The sequence below is a fragment of the Lepidochelys olivacea genome (assembly GCF_965140295.1).
Source record: "Lepidochelys olivacea isolate rLepOli2 genome assembly, chromosome: 2".
NCBI lineage: Eukaryota > Metazoa > Chordata > Testudines > Cheloniidae > Lepidochelys > Lepidochelys olivacea.
Genome location: NC_140412.1, coordinates 267,454,113 through 267,472,528, shown reverse-complemented (window position 1 = coordinate 267,472,528; position 18,416 = coordinate 267,454,113). Strand labels below are relative to the sequence as shown.

Below are 18,416 nucleotides of genomic sequence, written 5' to 3'. Positions count from 1 at the left end.
TTAGGTGCCTGAGGAGCAGAGCTGTTGACCATGGCCCGAAAGCCCGGTGCTTTAGGCTCTTTTAGATATGCTGGGCCCAGGCGAGGGAGCTCTTTGAAGATAAGGATCAAGACTTTGATCTAGGCTCAAGGTTCTGTGGGGAGCCAGTATGGTGTGTGGGGGACAGGTTCATAGATTCATGCATTCCAAGGCCAAAAGGAACTACTGTGATCATTGAGTCTGACCTCCTGTATGCTACAGGCCAGCGAACTCCCCCAGAATAATTCCTAGAGCAGATCTTTAGAAAACTCTCCAGTCTTGATTTAAAAACTGCTTTTACTTCCCCTCTATGTCAGGTCGGCTTTTTAGCCAATATGGCTTTCGTCCTCCGTTGTGGGCTTGTGGCTTTTTGGGCATCTCGTAAAGTGTTCTCAAACCATTCCCAATTATCGTTCACACTTTGCTGATTACATTCTTCCTCCCAGCTGATATGGCTCATGATTGTTTTCGGCGTTGCGACATTGGCCCTTTTGAAGCCCCACGTGTGTATATGTCACTGGTTTGGACTTTATTCTGTTTGCGCATTATAAATGTGATCAAGTTTTGATCACTTGTACCTAAGCCACCATGAATTTTTAGTTCTGTGATCTGTTCCTCTTTATCTGTCAAGATGAGGTCTAATATCGAATTTCCCTGTGTTGGACGCAACTCTTTTTGAGTTAGGGAATTGTCATCTATAATATTAAGACATTCCAAGGATGTTTTGCACTCAACACAGCCTGTTGCACTCAAATTGAAGTCCCCCTTGATCACACAGCTTTTAGACAACATAGACCGGTGTTTACAGATCTGGTCATCCTGTTCCCTGCTGTGATTTGATGGTCTGTAGCCGACACTAATACCCCACCTTGAGCGTGATTTGTTAGGATGTTGAGCCATAAACATTCAAGATAATTTCTTCCTAGTTGTCAGTGACTTGGAAACCGGTAATGCCGTTTTTAACATAGAGTGCCACTCTCCCTCCCCTTCTGCCCACTCGATCCTTCCAAAATAGGGTATAACCATTGATTTTAACATTCCAGTCATGTGAATCTTCCCACCAGGTTTCAGCGTTACCAACTGGATCAAATTGATGCTCATAAATGAGCAATTCCAATTCCTAGTGTTCGTTAGCAGGCTCCTAGCATTGGTGTACAGGCAATTCAGGAATTTTGTCGTCTTTGCTCCTTGATTAATTTTGTTCTCAACATCTCCATTTTGTGCTGAGTGCCCAGATCTTCCCTCTTCTTCCCCTCCCCTTTTGTTATGAGTTTAACCCTCTCCTGACTACTCAAGCCAGCCTGTCCCCCAGGAGATTGGTTCCCCTTCTATTGTGGGGAGGCCTCCAAACTATGCAGCCCCCTTTCCCAATAGAAGGTCGACCAATGTTCCCCCAAGCCCACCACCCTATCCCACTTGCCTAGCCTAGCCTGGGTGTGATGTGCTCGCAGGAGCGCAGGCTGCTGAGGAGATGCACTGCAGCGCGCTGTGCCCAGGTTGCAGAGTGCATGGTACAGTTATAGCTGCTGGAAGATCCCAATTAATAGACCATCCAGCCCCGCTCCCTGGTGCCAATACAGGACCATTCCCACCACTCTCTTCTCCCATGTTATGTCCTGTCCTGTCTGAAAGGACTCGAGTGATGGGGCTTCTCCTGCTCCCCTGCAGAGGCTCCTCCACAGCTGGGTGTGAGCTGATTTTTATTTCCCTTTGATTCCCGTCTCCCCTTATTGACTCCTAGTTATATCAATAGGGTTACATGTCTATCCCAGGACTGCCCTTGAGAGCCACCTGGACAGCGGAGCCAGAGTACAATTCAGCTGGCATCCTGCTCAGTCGGGTGGCCCCCCAGACAGCACACAGCACCCAGGCTCTGGTTGCGTGCCGACCACCAGCTCAGTCATGGCTCCATCTGCAGGGCTGGCTTTTGTCTCTAAACTCGGAGATGGGGCTGGGCCCAAATTCTGGATCTAGGACCCCCCCCCCCGAGCCCTGGGGGATTTCAGACCTGGCGCTGACCTTTGTGCCCATCTTGATTTTCGAGTGAACTGTGTGGGACCTGCTTATCTGAGAAACTCTCTCTTCCCAACTGTCCTGCAGAGAGGCTGAGCTGGGCAGGGCTCTTTCTGTCAGATCCTGCTGGGTCTAAACTCCCTAGGACAGGGACTGCATGTGCTCTGGCCGGTGGGCAAGATGGAGGTTCCCTGGCTGCCTCTGCCCAGCTAGGGGGTTTATTGCTTAGTTCGGAGTCCTCGTGAGACGTCCAGTGGTGGGCACCCCAGAGAAATTCCCTATTGGACCACCTTGAGCCCCTCTCTCTCTCTGCCCCAGACATGGGGAGCCTGAATCCACAATGGTGTTTGCATTGGGCTCTCTGGGTAGAAGCACGCTGGCCCCCTGGTGTCTCTGGATGTAGCAGATCATCTGTCATAATCCTGGGAAGAAATATGGAGGTGTCTTTGAGTGGTGTGTGTGTGTGTGGGGTGATAAAGCCTCCTAGCCACAGGATTGGGGTGACCCAGGACCCCTGAGGGGCAGAGCCACATCCCAACCTCATGAACAGTATCACAGCCCGCTGCACTGCCCTGTTTGCTAGTTACCCCTCTTTGGGCATTTTGCTCACAGCCAGGCCAATCTCTGCCTTCAAAAGCGGGTTAGTTACAGCAGCTACCATGGGGCTGCCACAGCAGCAGGTGCTTAGTGGATGTGCCTGAGTGCAGGGAAAATTGGGTTTCTGTCTGGGCTTCGGGAATACCCAGGAGGAATTTGTATTGTGCCATGTAAACCCTATCGGTCTGTCTGTCCATCCGTCTGCCCAGCCCCTCCCACTCTGTCTGTCCTTTTTGTATTAGCACCAATCACTGTGTTATCTGAGCACCACAGATCTAGGGCAAAAGCTAATGAAGCTGTCAATAATAATCCTTAACAGCACTCATTTAGCTCCCTCTATCTCTGTCTCTTTCACTTTCCCCTCCCTTTCTGTCTCTTGCCCTCTTCCTTTCCTTTTTCCCCCTTCCCCCGTCTCAGAGCTTCCCTTTCAGGTCTGGTTTGAAGGGGATCAGCTATTATCTGCAGTCAGCAGCAGAACGACAATTAGTGTTTTCCGGGCGTACCCGTTGCAGACGTTCTGCAGCACCTGGCTGGGAGGAATTTCCTTTCCCTTCCCTGCTTGGCTCCTGGCCTTCCGGAGTCACCCATGTGGGCAGGAATCTCCCCGAGTCTCTCCGGGTGAGCCGCTGGAGGTCCGCCAGCCTGTGGCTTGGTAGGGCTGGCCAGCGAGCGGTGGTGCCGGAGGCAGCAGGGCTGTTCGGGGTGACATGCTACCTGCAGACAGCTCCTGACCTCTCAGAGCAGGGTGTGTGGCTGCTCCGGGTCCCCTCACATCCGATAACCACACGACTCCCTCTTTCCCCGACCTCATGACTGCTGATATCCACCCAGCTCTGCTAGCCGGCTCCCGGGGGTTCCTTCTCCCTGTTCCCCACCCTATCTTTGCTTCTCCGTGGCCTCTGCAGTCCCATTCCTCCGGGGACCTGAGTGTATGGCCGGGGGATGGGGCAGAAGAAGGCCCCTCTCCCCCATCAGGCTGCATCAGCCGGAAGGAGCAGCAATGGAAGGAGACACGCCTGCTGGCGACTGCCCTTTTCTGCCCCCTCAGGCTCCCCGCTCAGGCCCCAGGGACGACGCTCGCTTGGGGCCTGAGCTGAACTCCGGGTGACGCCAGGGAGGAGCTGGCGAGTACCAAGCCCCAGAGTTCCTCTGCTCCCTTTGCCGCTCCCACAGCAGCCCTCCAGGAGCGTGGATCCTGGCCCAGCCCCCTGTGGCTGGGGCAGCCGGGTCCGTTGTTGCCTGGGTGCCATTAGTAATCAAGAGGGCAGGCCAGGTCCCTGAGTGCCGGCAGGGCAAGGATGGTGAGGGGAAAGGGTTTTCCCATTCCTCCCTGCCCCCACAGCACTGCCTGGGCTTAGCGGGGCAGGAATTAGGTCAGTGCTGCTCTGTTGAGACGCACACTGCGATGCTCCCGTGTCGCTAATCGGCACTGGCAGATTGTGCTGCAGGAAAGCCAGGGCTGGCTGTTAATGGGCCACTGCCATATTCCCTGTGTGCACAGGAGGAGACCATGCATGTAATATACGACATGTACCCCATGTGCACAGGGGGAGGCCACGTGTGTAATGTATGCCATGTACCCCATGTGCACAGGGGACGGCCACGCATGGAATGTATGCCATGTGCACCGGGGGCAGCCACGTGTGTAATGTATGCCATGTGCACAGCCACATATGTAACATATGGCATATGTCCCGTGTGCTAAGGGGGAGACCATGTGTGTAACGTTCAGTATGTACCCCATGTGCCCAAGGGAAGGCCACATATACAAATGGCACGTACCTCATGTGCACTAGGGGGAGGGCAAGCGTGTGTTGTATGATGCACACAATGTACATGTACCCTGTGTGCAGACGTGAGAGGCCCCATTGTATATGAATTTAGAGACAAGGAGAATGGAACCTTATCTGCTGAATGTGAGTGGACCCTGTCCTGGGCAGAAGTGCTGGGTCACTGCCCTGGGTGGACGTGATTGGACCCTGTCCCGACGTGATTGGCCCCTGTCCCGGGCTCACGTGTCTGTCACTGCCCTGGGTGGACGTGGTTGGAACCCAGCCTGGGCTGGCGTGCTGCGTCACTGCCTGACTGCACATGCAGCCTCTGCCTTAGGGGTTTGTGATTTATCAGGGGTGGGCCTCAGGGAGAGGCCGGGCATGCCCTCATCCAGCATAGCGCTCTCCGAGGCGGAAGGACGGCCTAGTGGATTGGGAGCCAGACGGGGCCTGGGGAGCCAGGGTTCAATTCCTGATTCAGCCAGAGACTCCCTGCATGACCTTGGTCAAGTCACTTCCTGGGCCTCAGCTCCATGTGAAGTGGGGATGATGCTCCCCTCCTTCCCTAGGGGCTGTGAGGAAAAAATTCACTAACGAGCAAGAGGGGCTCGGCTGCTACCAATGAGGGCCAGACGAGGCCCTGGACAGATAGCGCCATGTACCTGGGGCGTGGCAGGGGCATCCCTGCCGGGGAAAGCTTCCCCCAGCACCAGATCAGAGGCGAGTCCGATTGGTCCCCGTGCGGCTGAGCGGGAAGAGGTTTGCCGCAGTGTGACCTGGGGCGTACAAGCATGGAGCCCAGCAGAGCTGATCTCCCAACAGCCACGGGGAGGTGTTTGACGCGTGTGGGGAGACATGTAATGCAGGAGGAAGTTGCCTAGGCTCCAGCCACAGGCTGTGCCCACAGCATAGCCCAGCCCTATCTGTGGCAACCCTGGCTGGGCAATGCATTTTTTCAGCCCAGGTTGGTGTCATGTTATAACTGCAGGTAGAAACCTGCTACCTCAAACTCCAAAGCCACTGCATTGTGTTCCCAAACCTGGCTGTTTACCTATATAGTTGCCGTCAACCTTCCTAGCATCAGTGCCGTAATTCACAGAAAAGCTGCCCCATCTGAAACACGGTGCTGAGGCCGATAACAGAACACCTCTGATCTTGTCGCCTGTGAGAGCACGCGAGGGGTTATTACAGTAGAGGAACGAAAAGGCCTCCGGACTGATCCTGACACCAGCACATGGCTCAGCCACGCTCTGTTCGGTTTATTGAAGGCACAAGGCACCAAATCTCAGTCAAGCTCCCTTGTCCCCTGTAGATTCGTTAGAATCCAGTGTGGGAAGCAGCCTCTGGGTCCTATGTACTGACTCCAGAACTAACGCAAAAAACCCTCCAGCTACTCTGAGCCCAAACAGTGTTCTCCATATTGGTGGGACACACCATAAACGCAATGGGCAGAAATCCCTTTTCCGCCCAGCGCAAGCAGAGAGCTCACTGGTGCCCTCTGCAGGGGTGTGCGTGTACATGCTGGAGCACATGGCGGGCCCCACAGGCTTAAGCAGAACATGAGCTGGAAGAGCTCAGGGGCCCGTGTAGAGGGGTTTGTTTCGCTTAAGCAGAGGAGCCAAACTGATTCCAGTTCCAGGTGAGAGCGAAGGGGAGAAACCGCGTGACCAAGGCCAGACTCCATAGGGGATGGAGAGCGGCTGCAGATCCATAGCAGAACCGACCTGGAGGCTCATGTACCAGAGCGGCTTCTCTTGTCTAGAACAATGGTCTAGGATCCTACAGGTCTGGCCCCAGACACTGCAGCTTGCAAGGAGGGTCACACAGAGCCTAGGACTATTACTGTAGGATCCTATAGTATGTCGTCATTAGCAGGGGTCTTCCCTGTTGTGATCAAAGAGTGGGTGTGTGTGTGGATGCCGGGGTGGTAGTTTGTTTAGGAGCATAGGACTGGACAGGATCTCCTGGGTCTCTGAGTCCAGTTATTTGCTTTCACAGGACACCTAGTCATACGGTCCTGTTCATGAATGTATCCATTTCAATAGCCCCACCAGTTCACGTGCAGATGACTGGATTTGGACTTAGTCCACGAGTAGCCCCATTGAAGTCAATGGGACTTAAGAACATAAGAACAGCCATCCTGGGTCAGACCAAAGGTCCATCTAGTCTTCTGACAGTGGCCAGTGCTAGGTACTTCAGAGGGAATGAACAGAATAGGGCAATTTCGAGTGATCCATCCCCTGCTGTCCAGTCTCAGCTTCTGGCAGTCAGAGGTTTAGGGATGCCCAGAACATGGAGTTGTGTCCCTGACCATCTTGGCTAACAGCCATTGGTGGACCTGTCCTCTGTTCTCTGTCCTTTGTCCAGTTCTAATATGGTCTTTTTTGAGATGGGGCAACCAGAACTGTATGCAGTATTCAAAGTGTGGGTGTACCATGGATTTATATAGGGGCATTATATTTTCTGTTTTATTATCTATCCCTGTCCTAATGGTTCCTAACATTCTGTTAGCTTTTTTTGACTACCGCAGCACACTGAACAGATGTTTTCAGAGAACTATCCACAATGACTCCAAGATCTCTTTATTGAATGGTAACAGATAATTCAGACCCCATCATTTTATATGTATAGTTGGGATTATATTTTCCAATGTGCATTACTTTGTATTTATCAACATTCAATTTCATCTGCCATTTTCTTGCCAAATCACCCAGTTTTGTGAGATCCCTTTGTAATTCTTTGCAGTCAGATTTGGACTTAACTATCTTGAGTAATTTTGTATCATCTCCAAATTTTGCCACCTCACTCTTTACCCCTTTTTCCAGATCATTTATGAATATGTTGAACAGCCCTGACCCCACTATAGACTACTGGGGGACACCACTATTTACCTCTCTCCATTTATAACTGACCATTTATTCCTGCCCTTTGTTTCCTACCTTTTAACTAGTTATTTATTAATGAGAGGACCTTCCCTCTTACCCCATGACTCCTTACTTTGCTTAAGAGCCTTTGATGAGGGGCTTTGCCAAAGGCTTTCTAAAGATCAAGTACACTATATCCACTGGATCCCCCTTGTTCACATGTTTGTTGACCCTCTCCAAAAATTCCAATACCCATGAGTGAGGCATGATTTCCCTTTATGAAAACCATGCTGACTCTTCCTCAACATATGGTGTTCATCTATGTGTCTGATACTAGTTTCAGTCAATTTGTCTGGTATTGAAGTTAGGCTTATGAGCCTGTAATTGCCAGGATCGCCTCTGGAGCTTGTTTTAAAACTCAGCATCACATTAGCTATCCTCCAGTCTCCAATACAGAAGCTGATTTAAGCAATAGGTTACATACCACGGTTAGTAGTTCTGCAATTTCATAGTTGAGTTCCTTCAGAACCCTTGGGTGAATACCATCTGGTCCTGGTGACTTATTACTGTTTAATTTATCAATTTGTTCCAGAATCTCCTCTACTGACATCTCAATCTGGGACAGTCCTCAGATTTGTCACCTAAATAGAATGGTTGCGGTACATTTAGGTACCAATGACATGGGGAAGGAGAGAAGAGAGGTCCTGGAGGCCAAATAGAATGGCTCAGGTGAGGGAATCTCCCTCACCTCCTCTGCAGTGAAGACTGTTGCAAAGAATTCATTTTGCTTCTCTACAGCTGCCTTGTCTTCCCTGAGTGCTCCTTCAGCACCTTGAGTGTCCAGGGGTACCACTGATCGTCTGGTAGGCTTCCTGCTTCTGATATCCTTTTTTTTTTTTTTTTTGCAGCTAGTTTTTGTGTTTTCTGTTAGTTGCTCTTCAAATAAATTTTTTCTTTGCCCTGCCAAATTATACTTTTACACTTGACTTGCCAGAGTTGTGCTCTTTTCTATTTTCCTGACTGGGATTTGGCATCCAATTTTTAAAGGGTGTGTTTCTGTCTCTGAGCACCTCTTTTCCTGTGTTGTTTAGCCATGGTGGCATTTTTTTGGTCCTCCTCCTTTTCTTTTAAATTTGGGTACACATTTCATTTGAGCCTCTATTATGGTGTTTTTAAAACGTTTCCATGCAGCTTGCAGGCATTTCACTCTTTTGACTGTTCCTTTTAATTTTCATTTAACTAGCTTCTTCATTTTTGTGCAGTTCCCCTTTTTGAAGTTAAATGCTACTGTGGTGGGGTTCTTTGGTATTTTTCCCAAATAAGGGGAAATTTAATTAAGGATGATTTAACGTTTAAGGATGTTAACTTTAATTATATTATGGTCACTGTTACTGAGTGGTTCAGTTATCATCACCCCTTGGATTAGATCCTGTGCGCCACTTAGGACTAAATCAAGAATTGGCTCTCCCATTGTGGGTTCCAGAATTAGCTCCAAGAAGCAGTCATTAATGGTGTCTAGACATTTTATCTCTGCATCCCGTCCTGAGGTGACATGTACCCAGTCAATATGGGTGCAGTTGAAATCCCCCATTATTATTGAGATTTCTGTTTTTGCAGCCTCTCTGACCTCCCTGAGCATTTCCTAATCACCATCCTAGTCAGATGGTTGGTAGTATATTCCTAGTGCTATACTCTTATTATTCAAGCATAGAATTTCTGTCCATAGAGATTCTATGGTACAGTTCAATTCAGTTAAGATTTTTACTATATTTTACTCTATTCTTTCTTTAACACATAGTGCCATAGTTCCTACATATTGTGTATCCTGGTATTACCATGTCCCATTGATTATCATCATTCCACCAAGTTTCTGTGATGCCTATTATATCAATATCTTCATTTAATGCCAGGCACTCTAGTTCGCCCATTTTAGCACTTACACTTCATAAGTGCTTGTAGAAGACTATCAATATTTTGTGGGCTGCCTTCCTGTGATGTATTTCAATAGGACTCTCTTTCGTTGACTGTTTCTCTTCAGTTGCCACTTGCACGTTATCAACTTCCTTCCTCTCCTCTTTACTAGGATATAGGGAATCCCCATTAATAGATCCTCCCCTAAGGGATGTCTCTGTCCGAACCATGTGCTCCTCCACACCTGTTGGCTTTTCCCCAGCCCTTAGTTTAAAAATTCCTTTGTGACCTTTTTAATTTTACATGCCAGCAGTCTGGTTCCATTTAGATGGAGTCCACTTTCCCTATACAGACTCCTCCTTTCCCAAAAGGTTCCCCAGTTCCTAATAAACCTAAATCCCTCTGCCGAATACCATCACCTCATGTACGCATTGAGACCCTGCAGTTCTGCCTGTCTAACTGGCCCTGCACGTGAAACTGGAAGCATTTCAGAGAACGCTACCATGGAGATCCTGGTCTTTGATCTCTTACCTAGCAGCCTAAATTTGGCCTCCGGGACCTCTCTCCTCTCCTTCCCCATGTCACTGGTACCTAAATGTACCGCAACCACCGGCTGCTCCCCTGCACTGCAGATAAGTCTATGTAGATGTCTTAAGAGGTCTGCAATCTTCGCACCCTGCAGGCAGTTCACCATGCGGTTCTCCCGGTCATCACAAACCCAATTCTTTACATTTCTAATAATCAAATCCCCCTAGTAACTGGGGTCCCCTCCCCCAGGGGGGTATCCAAGTGTGAGAGGACACCATGATGTCAGCTGGAAGGAGAGTTCCAACTATGGGCTCATTTTCCTCCGCTCCAGGTGGTTGATCTCCTTCCCCAGGACTTTCATCCTCCTCAGCAGCACAGAGGTTGTCGGACAGGGGGGAACCACTCTGCTGTGCCCTGGAAAGTCTCCTCTGCGTACTTCTTTGTCTCCCTTAGCTACTCCGGTTCAGCTGCTCCGGGCTCAAGAGCCCGTCCTCGGTCTCTGAGGGCCATGAACTGCTAGTACGGTAGGCCCACATACGCCACCTGCCCACAAGGCAGGTAAATGTATGTGCTGCATTCAGTGCACTCAACTGGATACCGCCCTCTCTGCTGCCGGACTCTGCCTGCGCTATTTTTATTCTTGCAGGGGTTTGTTTGGTTTATTTGTTTCTTTTTGGGGCGGGGGGTGGAGGGATATGACTAGTCCAAGTTTAGAGACTATTTGTTAGGTGTATCTGGCTCTCCCGCTCCCTGTCTAAACTCCCTTGCAAACCTCCCCTTTTCGCTAGCTCCTCTGGTCGCCTACCAGCTGGCTTTTGAAACCCCTGACAGAACGAGGAGTAATGGTCTCAAGTTGCAGCGGGGGAGGTCTAGGTTGGATATTAGGAAAAAACTTTTTCACTGGGAGGGTGGTGAAGCACTGGAATGGGTTACCTAGGGCCATGGTGGAATGTCCTTCCTTAGAGGTTTTCAAGGTCAGGCTTGACAAAGCCCTGGCTGGGATGATTTAATTGGGGTTAGTCCTGCTTTGAGCAGGGGGTTGGACTCGATGACCTCCTGAGGTCCCTTCCAACCCTGATATTCTATGATTCTGTGTTCTACCGGAGCTAGACCAGTTCCCATAAGCCGTAGAAAGAGACACATTCCCCCTCCCAAGTCACTGATCATCCAACTAGGGCAGAGACACAGGACAGCAGTGTGGGCACATGGAGGATGAGGCTGGGGGCTTGGGGCCGGGAGATGGAAGCCATGCAGCTCTGGGTGGGAGAAGGAGAGCAAGGGAGTGGTAAGGGAGGAAGGTAAGGCTACAGGACAAGGAAGCGCGTAGGGGTAGGGAGGTAAAAGTGAGCAGCGGGAGAGGTCAGGATTATGGCAGGACCTTGAAGGGGCGGACAAGGAGCTTGGTTAGCTGCTGGGAGAGGCACGGAGGGGTTCACATGGCTGGAGCAGTGGCGTGCTGGACAGACTGGGGGTGGGATGTGGCGGGGATAGACAGGAGAGGGTTACAGGAGTTGAGGTGGCCAGCCTGGGGGTCTGAAAGCCAGAGCCTGTTTGTATGGGGCTGGCGCGTGTAGTGCTCAGAGCTCACCGGTCCAGGGATGGTGAGGGGAGGGCCCATCTGAGGCACACTGTCTCTGGTAGATCGGACCCCACGGGTGGCCCTAGCAACCTACACGTGGCCCTTTAGCCCAGATGCTCACAACACAGGCAGATGGTTTCCAGAACAGGTGAGAGCCCATGTCCAGGAGCGTGGGGGCCCTCCGGTGGGGTGGGGATACGCTGCTCTTGGGTGCACTCTGGTGTCCTGGCTGAGCCCCTCACTTTAGCCCCCTGGCCGGCATGATGTTCCTGTGCTGTTAGACATTTATCTTTCACCAGTCAGTGGGGCTGCTTTTCCCCTTTGTCCAGAATAGGTTTGGGGCCCTGTACCCAAAGGAATCAGGGCAGAAATTCCCACCCATCACTGCCGGGATTCTGGGGGGTGCTCCTTAGATGGGGAGAGCTTGTGTCGCCCTTGGATGTTGCCTTCCCCACGCCCCAAGGAGACGTGACCGGCTCTAGTGACTGACTGGCTTTCTCAAAGGGAACCTATGAGGCAGCTGAGGGCTTGGGCCAGCCAGGGCTTGAGATTGCCGGAGACAGCTGGGCACAGAGCAGGCGAGCATGGAGCAGGCTGCTCTGTGACCAGCCCAGCACATCCTCTTTCTGATACAGCACCACAAGTCCTCAGACAGCCCCTGTCCCCCTGCCTGCTCGGCTGTTGCCTTGTTAAGGTTCACACCTCAGTTCTCCCCTATCTGAACCTCCGTCTCCTCTGCTGGCCACTGGATCCGAGGAGACAAGCTAGAGATGGGTCCCCTAGAGCAGGGATGGGTAAACCACAGGCCACGTCTGGCCCATCAGACCTTGTAATCTGGCCCTCAAGCTCCCACCGGGCTCGGGGGCTTGCCTCATTCCACATGTGCCGTGGCTCCACGCAGAACCGCTTGGCCGCGCCTCTGCGTAGGAGCTGGAGGATGGACATGCTGCTGCTTCTGGGAGTTGCTTGAGGTAAGCACCACCTAGAGCCTGCACCCCGACCCCCTCCCGTGCCCCAACCTCCTGCCCCAGCCCAGATCCCCCTCCAGCCCACCGAACCCCAGGCTGGAGCATCCTCCTGCACCCCAACCCCCTCATCCCCAGCCCCAACCCTGAGTCTGCACTCCCAGCCGGAGCCTCACCCCCCACTGCACCCCAACCCCCTGCTCCAGCCCAGAGACCCCACCCGCACTCTCAGCCCCGCAGCCCCAGCCTGAAGCCCCCTCCCCCGCACCCCAATCTCCTTCCCCAGTCCAGAGCCCCCTCCTGCACTCTGAACCCCTCATTTCTGGCCCCACCCCAGAGCCCGCACCCCCAGCCAGAGCCCTCATCCCCTCCCATAGCTTAACCCCCAATTTTGTGAGCATTCATGGCCCACCATACAATTTCTGTATCCCGATATGGCCCACAGTCAAAAATGTTTGCCCACCCCTGCCCTAGACCATCTCCCTTGACCGGTGCAGGAGCACCCCCTGCAGTCCATTCTCCAGGCCTGTCCTTGATCTCTTGCCCCAGAGCTCCCTTTTGCCCCCACTGCTCACAGCTTTCCCAGCTCGTTGGGCCCCGACATGTGCAGCAAGCATGTACAGAAGAGCGCTGTCCCCCGCCCCTCTCCGGGGGAGGCAGGACTGTCTGGGTTCTCTGCTAGGCTCTGGCACAGGCTCGCTGTGTGCCCCGGGGCAAGCCATGCGAATTCTGTGTGCCTCGTTTCCTCTGTTCTGTGTGCAGTTGGGGTGCTAACCTCTCACGGGACGGTGAGCTCAGTTCCTGCAGGTTTGTACAGTGCTGTGAGGTCCTCACAGGGTGCTAGGGGAGGGTACAGTTTTATTTATTATTGCTAAACTCTTCCGCGTCGGCCTCCAGTTTATTCCAGGACCCGGCTCCACCCTGCCCTCCTTGATTCTACATCCTTCCAAGGACTTGCTCCAGCTGATTTCATTGACGTCCCCTCTCTGCTACCCCAGCTCCCTCTGTCAATCTAGTACCAGCTGTGTACCACTCCTGAGCCTTCTCCTCTGCAGCTCAGGCCATCTAGAACAGCCTCCCGGTACCTAGGCTTCATTTGCCAAATCCCTTGCTTGTAGCCCCCCCGGCTGTGTATGGGTTAACCCTGCAATGTTGTCTGGGATCCATTGGGCATGAAAGCTGCTAGGCCGTCGAGCTGCATGCTGAGGTTTATTGCATTGAGCGTTGTGTTTATTAGTTGTCTGGAGTGCCACAAAAGAGCGGCACATCAGTGACTCACAAGGAAAGGCTCCCACTCCAGGAGACTTCAGCCAACAGTTCTCAGACACTGGTAATGTGAGGCATTTTCATCCAGACCCAGGCACGTGGGCTTGGCAACCAGAGCCCCCATTAACTCCAGTGATCAGCTTTCGTTCAGGGACTGAACTGTGGAGGGAGAAGCCTGACTTTAGACACCTGGGTTGGAGCAAGCTGGTCCAGAGACGCCCTGCACCTATGGGGCGGGGGGGGAGGGGGGGAGAGAGTGGGTGTGGGTGTAGGGGGCATAAGTAAGGGCACAGTGAGGGCAGTGGCTTCAGCAGATGTTACTGAGCATGCTCAGTCTGTGTGAGCATGCTCAATACAAGCCAAACAGTTAAATCCAGGGGGGTGGGGGGGCACATGACTCCCTCCCACCATGCCTCACCTCTGAGCTGGTCTTAGGGGCTATGAAAAGGCGTCTCCCCTGCCCTAGGCAACACTTCTGCAGGCATCCGCCCCGCCCTTAGGAACCATTTCCTCATACTCAGATGCCGTCCCCCTTTTCTTGGTGTAATCCTTATTCCTCCTGGGGAGACCCCCGCGGAGCACCCCGAAGAATCCCTCGCCCTCCTTGGCGTTCACAGCCTTCAGCCACTTGTAATCTCTGTGCTTAGCCTAGCCAGCCACGTTGTCTGGCCTGTAAATCCTTCAGCTGCTTGTCTCCGTCTCCCTGGGTGCTGTGGGCTGATGGGACTCTTCCCTCCTGCTTGGTGACCTGGTGCCTAGGGAGCCCCCTGCGGTTTTGGCTTTGACTGCCCCTCGCTTATCCTGCAAATCCCTTTCCTACCCAGCTCTCGGCATGTCCTGCTGGCGTTTGCTGAGCGGGCCCCTAACTGGTGGCATGGGTCCCGTTGCAGGTGCAACACCCAGGATTACATCTGGCACAAGGGGATTCGCTGCGAGTCCATCATCACCGACTTCCAGGTGATGTGCGTGGCCGTGGGCTCGGCAGCACTCGTGGTCCTGCTGCTCTTCATGATGACTGTCTTCTTCGCCAAGAAGCTCTACCTACTCAAGACTGAGAACAACAAGCTGCGCAAGACCAAGTGAGCGGCCTGGGGAGCGGGCAGGGGGCCTGGCGGGGAGGGCAGGGAGAGAGCCGCATGGGGAGAGGGCTGGCAGGATGCGGGAGGTAGTGGGAAGGAGCCCAGCTGGCAGCTCACAGGAGAGGGTCCATGTGCTAATCAGCTTGTACCGTGCCCACCTGGGGCCCCACAGGAGCTGACCTGTCTGCTAGCTTAGAGGGAGTATGCTGGTCAGGAGAGCACATGCAGCTAACCTGGAGAGGGGCATCCACTTGTCTAACCCATGGGGAGTGGGAGGGTACCTGAGCACATGCCAACCGGCCCATGGGATGCCAGTGAAAAATGGAAGGGCACCTACCTGCTGTCCAAGGGGAGTGACTGCCTGCCAACCCCCAGGGGGCATTTCTGTCCCCTGGCCCTGCCAGCTGGGGGGTGACACTGTGGAACAAGAAAGCTGGCTGTTTTTAGGCCATCTCTGCTCCCACCTTTGGCCCAGTTGTCCCCAGTGTCCGTCCTGACCCACAGCGGTGGAGCAAAGGACTGGCATGTGTGCATACGTGCCTTTCATCCAGCAAGGTCCCCACATGCCATGCACCTGCTGTTGAAGTGCAGCCACCTCTGGGGTGGGACACAGCAGTTATAGAGACAGTTATAGAGTCTGAGGCCAGAAGGGACCACCGGATCATCTCATCCGACCCCTGGTATGTCACAGGCCACCAGCACCGCCCTGCACCAGCACACTAAACCCAACCACCAAAGTATGGCAGCCCTAAGGACACGCCGCATGTGCCACAGGGGGACAACTGGCAAGCCGGAGGCGAGGTTGGACAGGGCACAGCAATACTGTGCTGCAGATTAGGACAGGAATGACACTGTCCTGTTGAAATGTCCGGGGCAAAATGTGAGGTTTGAATGTGGCCAGAGCCCTGTGGCTGGACTCCCCTAGAACAGCCTGCAGCCAGCCAGTGTTTGGGCTGCATTGGAAACTCTTGGGGTGTTGGTACTTTCCGTGCTCCTGGGAACCCCTTTCCTAGCGAGGGATCAGTGTGAGCAGAGAGCAAGGCACTGCCCTGCGTCTGGCTTTCACAGCGTGTGCTGACTAAGCCCAGCTAAGGGGGTGCTTGAGCTGGGAAAGCCTAATCTGTGTTATAAGAAGCACACGGGGTCTTGTATAAGAGAGAAGGCAAATACGCCATAATTATTAAAAATACAACAGTTAGCCTATGCTTTTTCACTCACACACACATACACAACGTGCACACAGTCCTGCCAGTTGATGTTTTTATAGTTACCAGTCTGTTGTAGCTCGAGTCAATCTAATGGCCAGTTAGATTGAACATGAGTGAGGAGCTGGGCTCTGTCGGTCGCGATCCGATACTCCGAGGTTTTGGCAGGACTGAACCCAGAGTTCCATGGCAAAACACCCCATCTTTATAGTTGTAAATTCCCATTTGAGTCCACACATTTTGCAATGTCATACTGTAATCATTAGTCTTTAAGTGGTGTTAATCTTGGGGTTTTCTGCTGTTATCATTTGATGGTTATTGTCGGGCTTCCCATCGTTATCTCCTATTTGTTGTCTTGCCTTCGGGGGTGCCTGCCTCACCTCTGAGGTTGTCAATGCTGCTAACATGTTTAGCATCGGATACAATGGATGTTTTCTGATTGTCTCCTGGTGTTTCCAAGTCTCTCACTTTTCTTGACCATCTGGACATTTGTAATGGCTTTCATACCTTATCTTTTCCTGATGCATGCATTCCTCATTCACACAAACAATCTCTCACAGAGAAGACAGCAGTATTTTATATTCAGCAGAATACATTGTAAATTAAACTTCACTAAATCTTGTGGTCAAAGTGTCGTCGCACAGCAGGGTGTAGGGAGCGTCTCAGTGCCCCAGTCCCATCAGGAGTCTATCGGGAATGGTGTCGCACAGCAGGGTGTAGGGAGGTCCCCAGTGCCCCAGTCCCATCAGGAGTCTATCAGGAATGGTGTCGCACAGCAGGGTGTAGGGAACGTCCCAGTGCCCCAGTCCCATCAGGAGTCTATCGGGAATGGTGTCGCACAGCAGGGTGTAGGGAGGTCCCCAGTGCCCCAGTCCCATCAGGAGTCTATCGGGAATGGTGTCGCACAGCAGGGTGTAGGGAACGTCCCAGTGCCCCAGTCCCATCAGGAGTCTATCGGGAATGGTGTTGCACAGCAGGGTGTAGGGAGCGTCCCCAGAGCCCCAGTCCAATCAGGAGTCTATCGGGAATGGTGTCACACAGCAGGGTGTAGGGAACGTCCCAGAGCCCCAGTCCGATCAGGAGTCTATCAGGAATGGTGTCGCACAGCAGGGTGTAGGGAGCGTCCCAGAGTCCCAGTCCCATCAGGAGTCTATCGGGAATGGTGTCACACAGCAGGGTGTAGGGTGGTCCCCAGTGCCCCAGTCCCATCAGGAGTCTATCAGGAATGGTGTCACACAGCAGGGTGTAGGGAGGTCCCCAGTGCCCCAGTCCCATCAGGAGTCTATCAGGAATGGTGTCACACAGCAGGGTGTAGGGAGGTCCCCAGTGCCCCAGTCCCATCAGGAGTCTATCGGGAATGGTGTCGCACAGCAGGGTGTAGGGAGGTCCCCAGTGCCCCAGTCCCATCAGGAGTCTATCGGGAATGGTGTCGCACAGCAGGGTGTAGGGTGGTCCCCAGTGCCCCGATCCCATCAGGAGTCTATCGGGAATGGTGTCACACAGCAGGGTGTAGGGTGGTCCCCAGTGCCCCAGTCCCATCAGGAGTCTATCGGGAATGGTGTCACACAGCAGGGTGTAGGGTGGTCCCCAGTGCCCCAGTCCCATCAGGAGTCTATCAGGAATGGTGTCGCACAGCAGGGTGTAGGGAGGTCCCCAGTGCCCCGATCCCATCAGGAGTCTATCAGGAATGGTGTTGCACAGCAGGGTGTAGGGAGCGTCCCCAGAGCCCCAGTCCCATCAGGTGTCTCAGGAATGGTGTCGCACAGCAGGATGTCGGGAGGTCCCCAGAGCCCCAGTCCCATCAGGAGTCTATCGGGAATGGTGTCACACAGCAGGTTGTAGGGAGGTCCCCAGTGCTCCGATCCCATCAGGAGTCTATCGGGAAACACAGCAGGGTGTAGGGAACGTCCCAGAACCCCAGTCCCAGCTGCAGGCCCTTGCACTGTTTCCCCATGCAACATGCGTTCATCCACCCACCAAGGCATTCCCCAGGGCGCAGGAGGCAGTGGCTGGGTTGGTAGTGGTGCCGAGTAATGGGACAGCCCCATGAGATGCAGCATTGGGCTCCCGCCCGGCGCAGCTTCACACTCCAGAGCCCTGCGGAATCCCTGCCAGCGCCCGTGACTTATGCAGGGAGCCGGCGCGCTGGGCAGAGGGCTGTGTGGCCGGTGAGCTGGAACAGTTTCGTCCGTCACTGTTATTCTCATCAGCTCGTAAATTTCCCGGGTGAAATCCCAGACGTGCGTAGCAGTAAGCGAGCCCCAGGAGCAGGCTCTTCCCCCTCACTGTGAACAGCCTCAGCAGGGAGGGCATTGGGATCAGGCAGGAGGCGTCGTGGGGTGTCTCTGAGTCCCTCTGGCTTGGGCTTGTGACCATCTCAGCAGGCTGAGGTCTCTGCTAGTAAACAGAGTCTGGGTGGGAAACCTCCCAGAAAAACCCCAGTGGTGGGGGTGGGTCAAAAGATGATGCACTTACCGCTGTCAGTACTGAAGCAATGCCCTATCTGGTGCTAGGGGGCGCTATGCTGCGGGAGGTGCCGCCTTTTGAATCAGCCATGAAACAGGTGCTGACAATTTGTGACTATTGAAGATCCCTTGGCATTTTTTGGAAGAGTTGGGG

At 53.2% G+C, this 18,416-nt stretch overlaps 1 protein-coding gene across 2 annotated transcripts in view; it reads left to right on the top strand.

Annotated features, from left to right (window-relative positions):
• CSPG5 (chondroitin sulfate proteoglycan 5) overlaps window positions 1-18,416 on the top strand; it is a 37,894-nt gene that overhangs the window by 5,784 nt on the left and 13,694 nt on the right. For both annotated transcript variants that reach the window (XM_084619838.1, XM_084619839.1), the window contains exon 3: window positions 14,404-14,592. In XM_084619838.1, coding sequence (XP_084475964.1) covers window positions 14,404-14,592 — 189 coding nt within the window. The remainder of the gene's footprint in view (window positions 1-14,403; window positions 14,593-18,416) is intronic.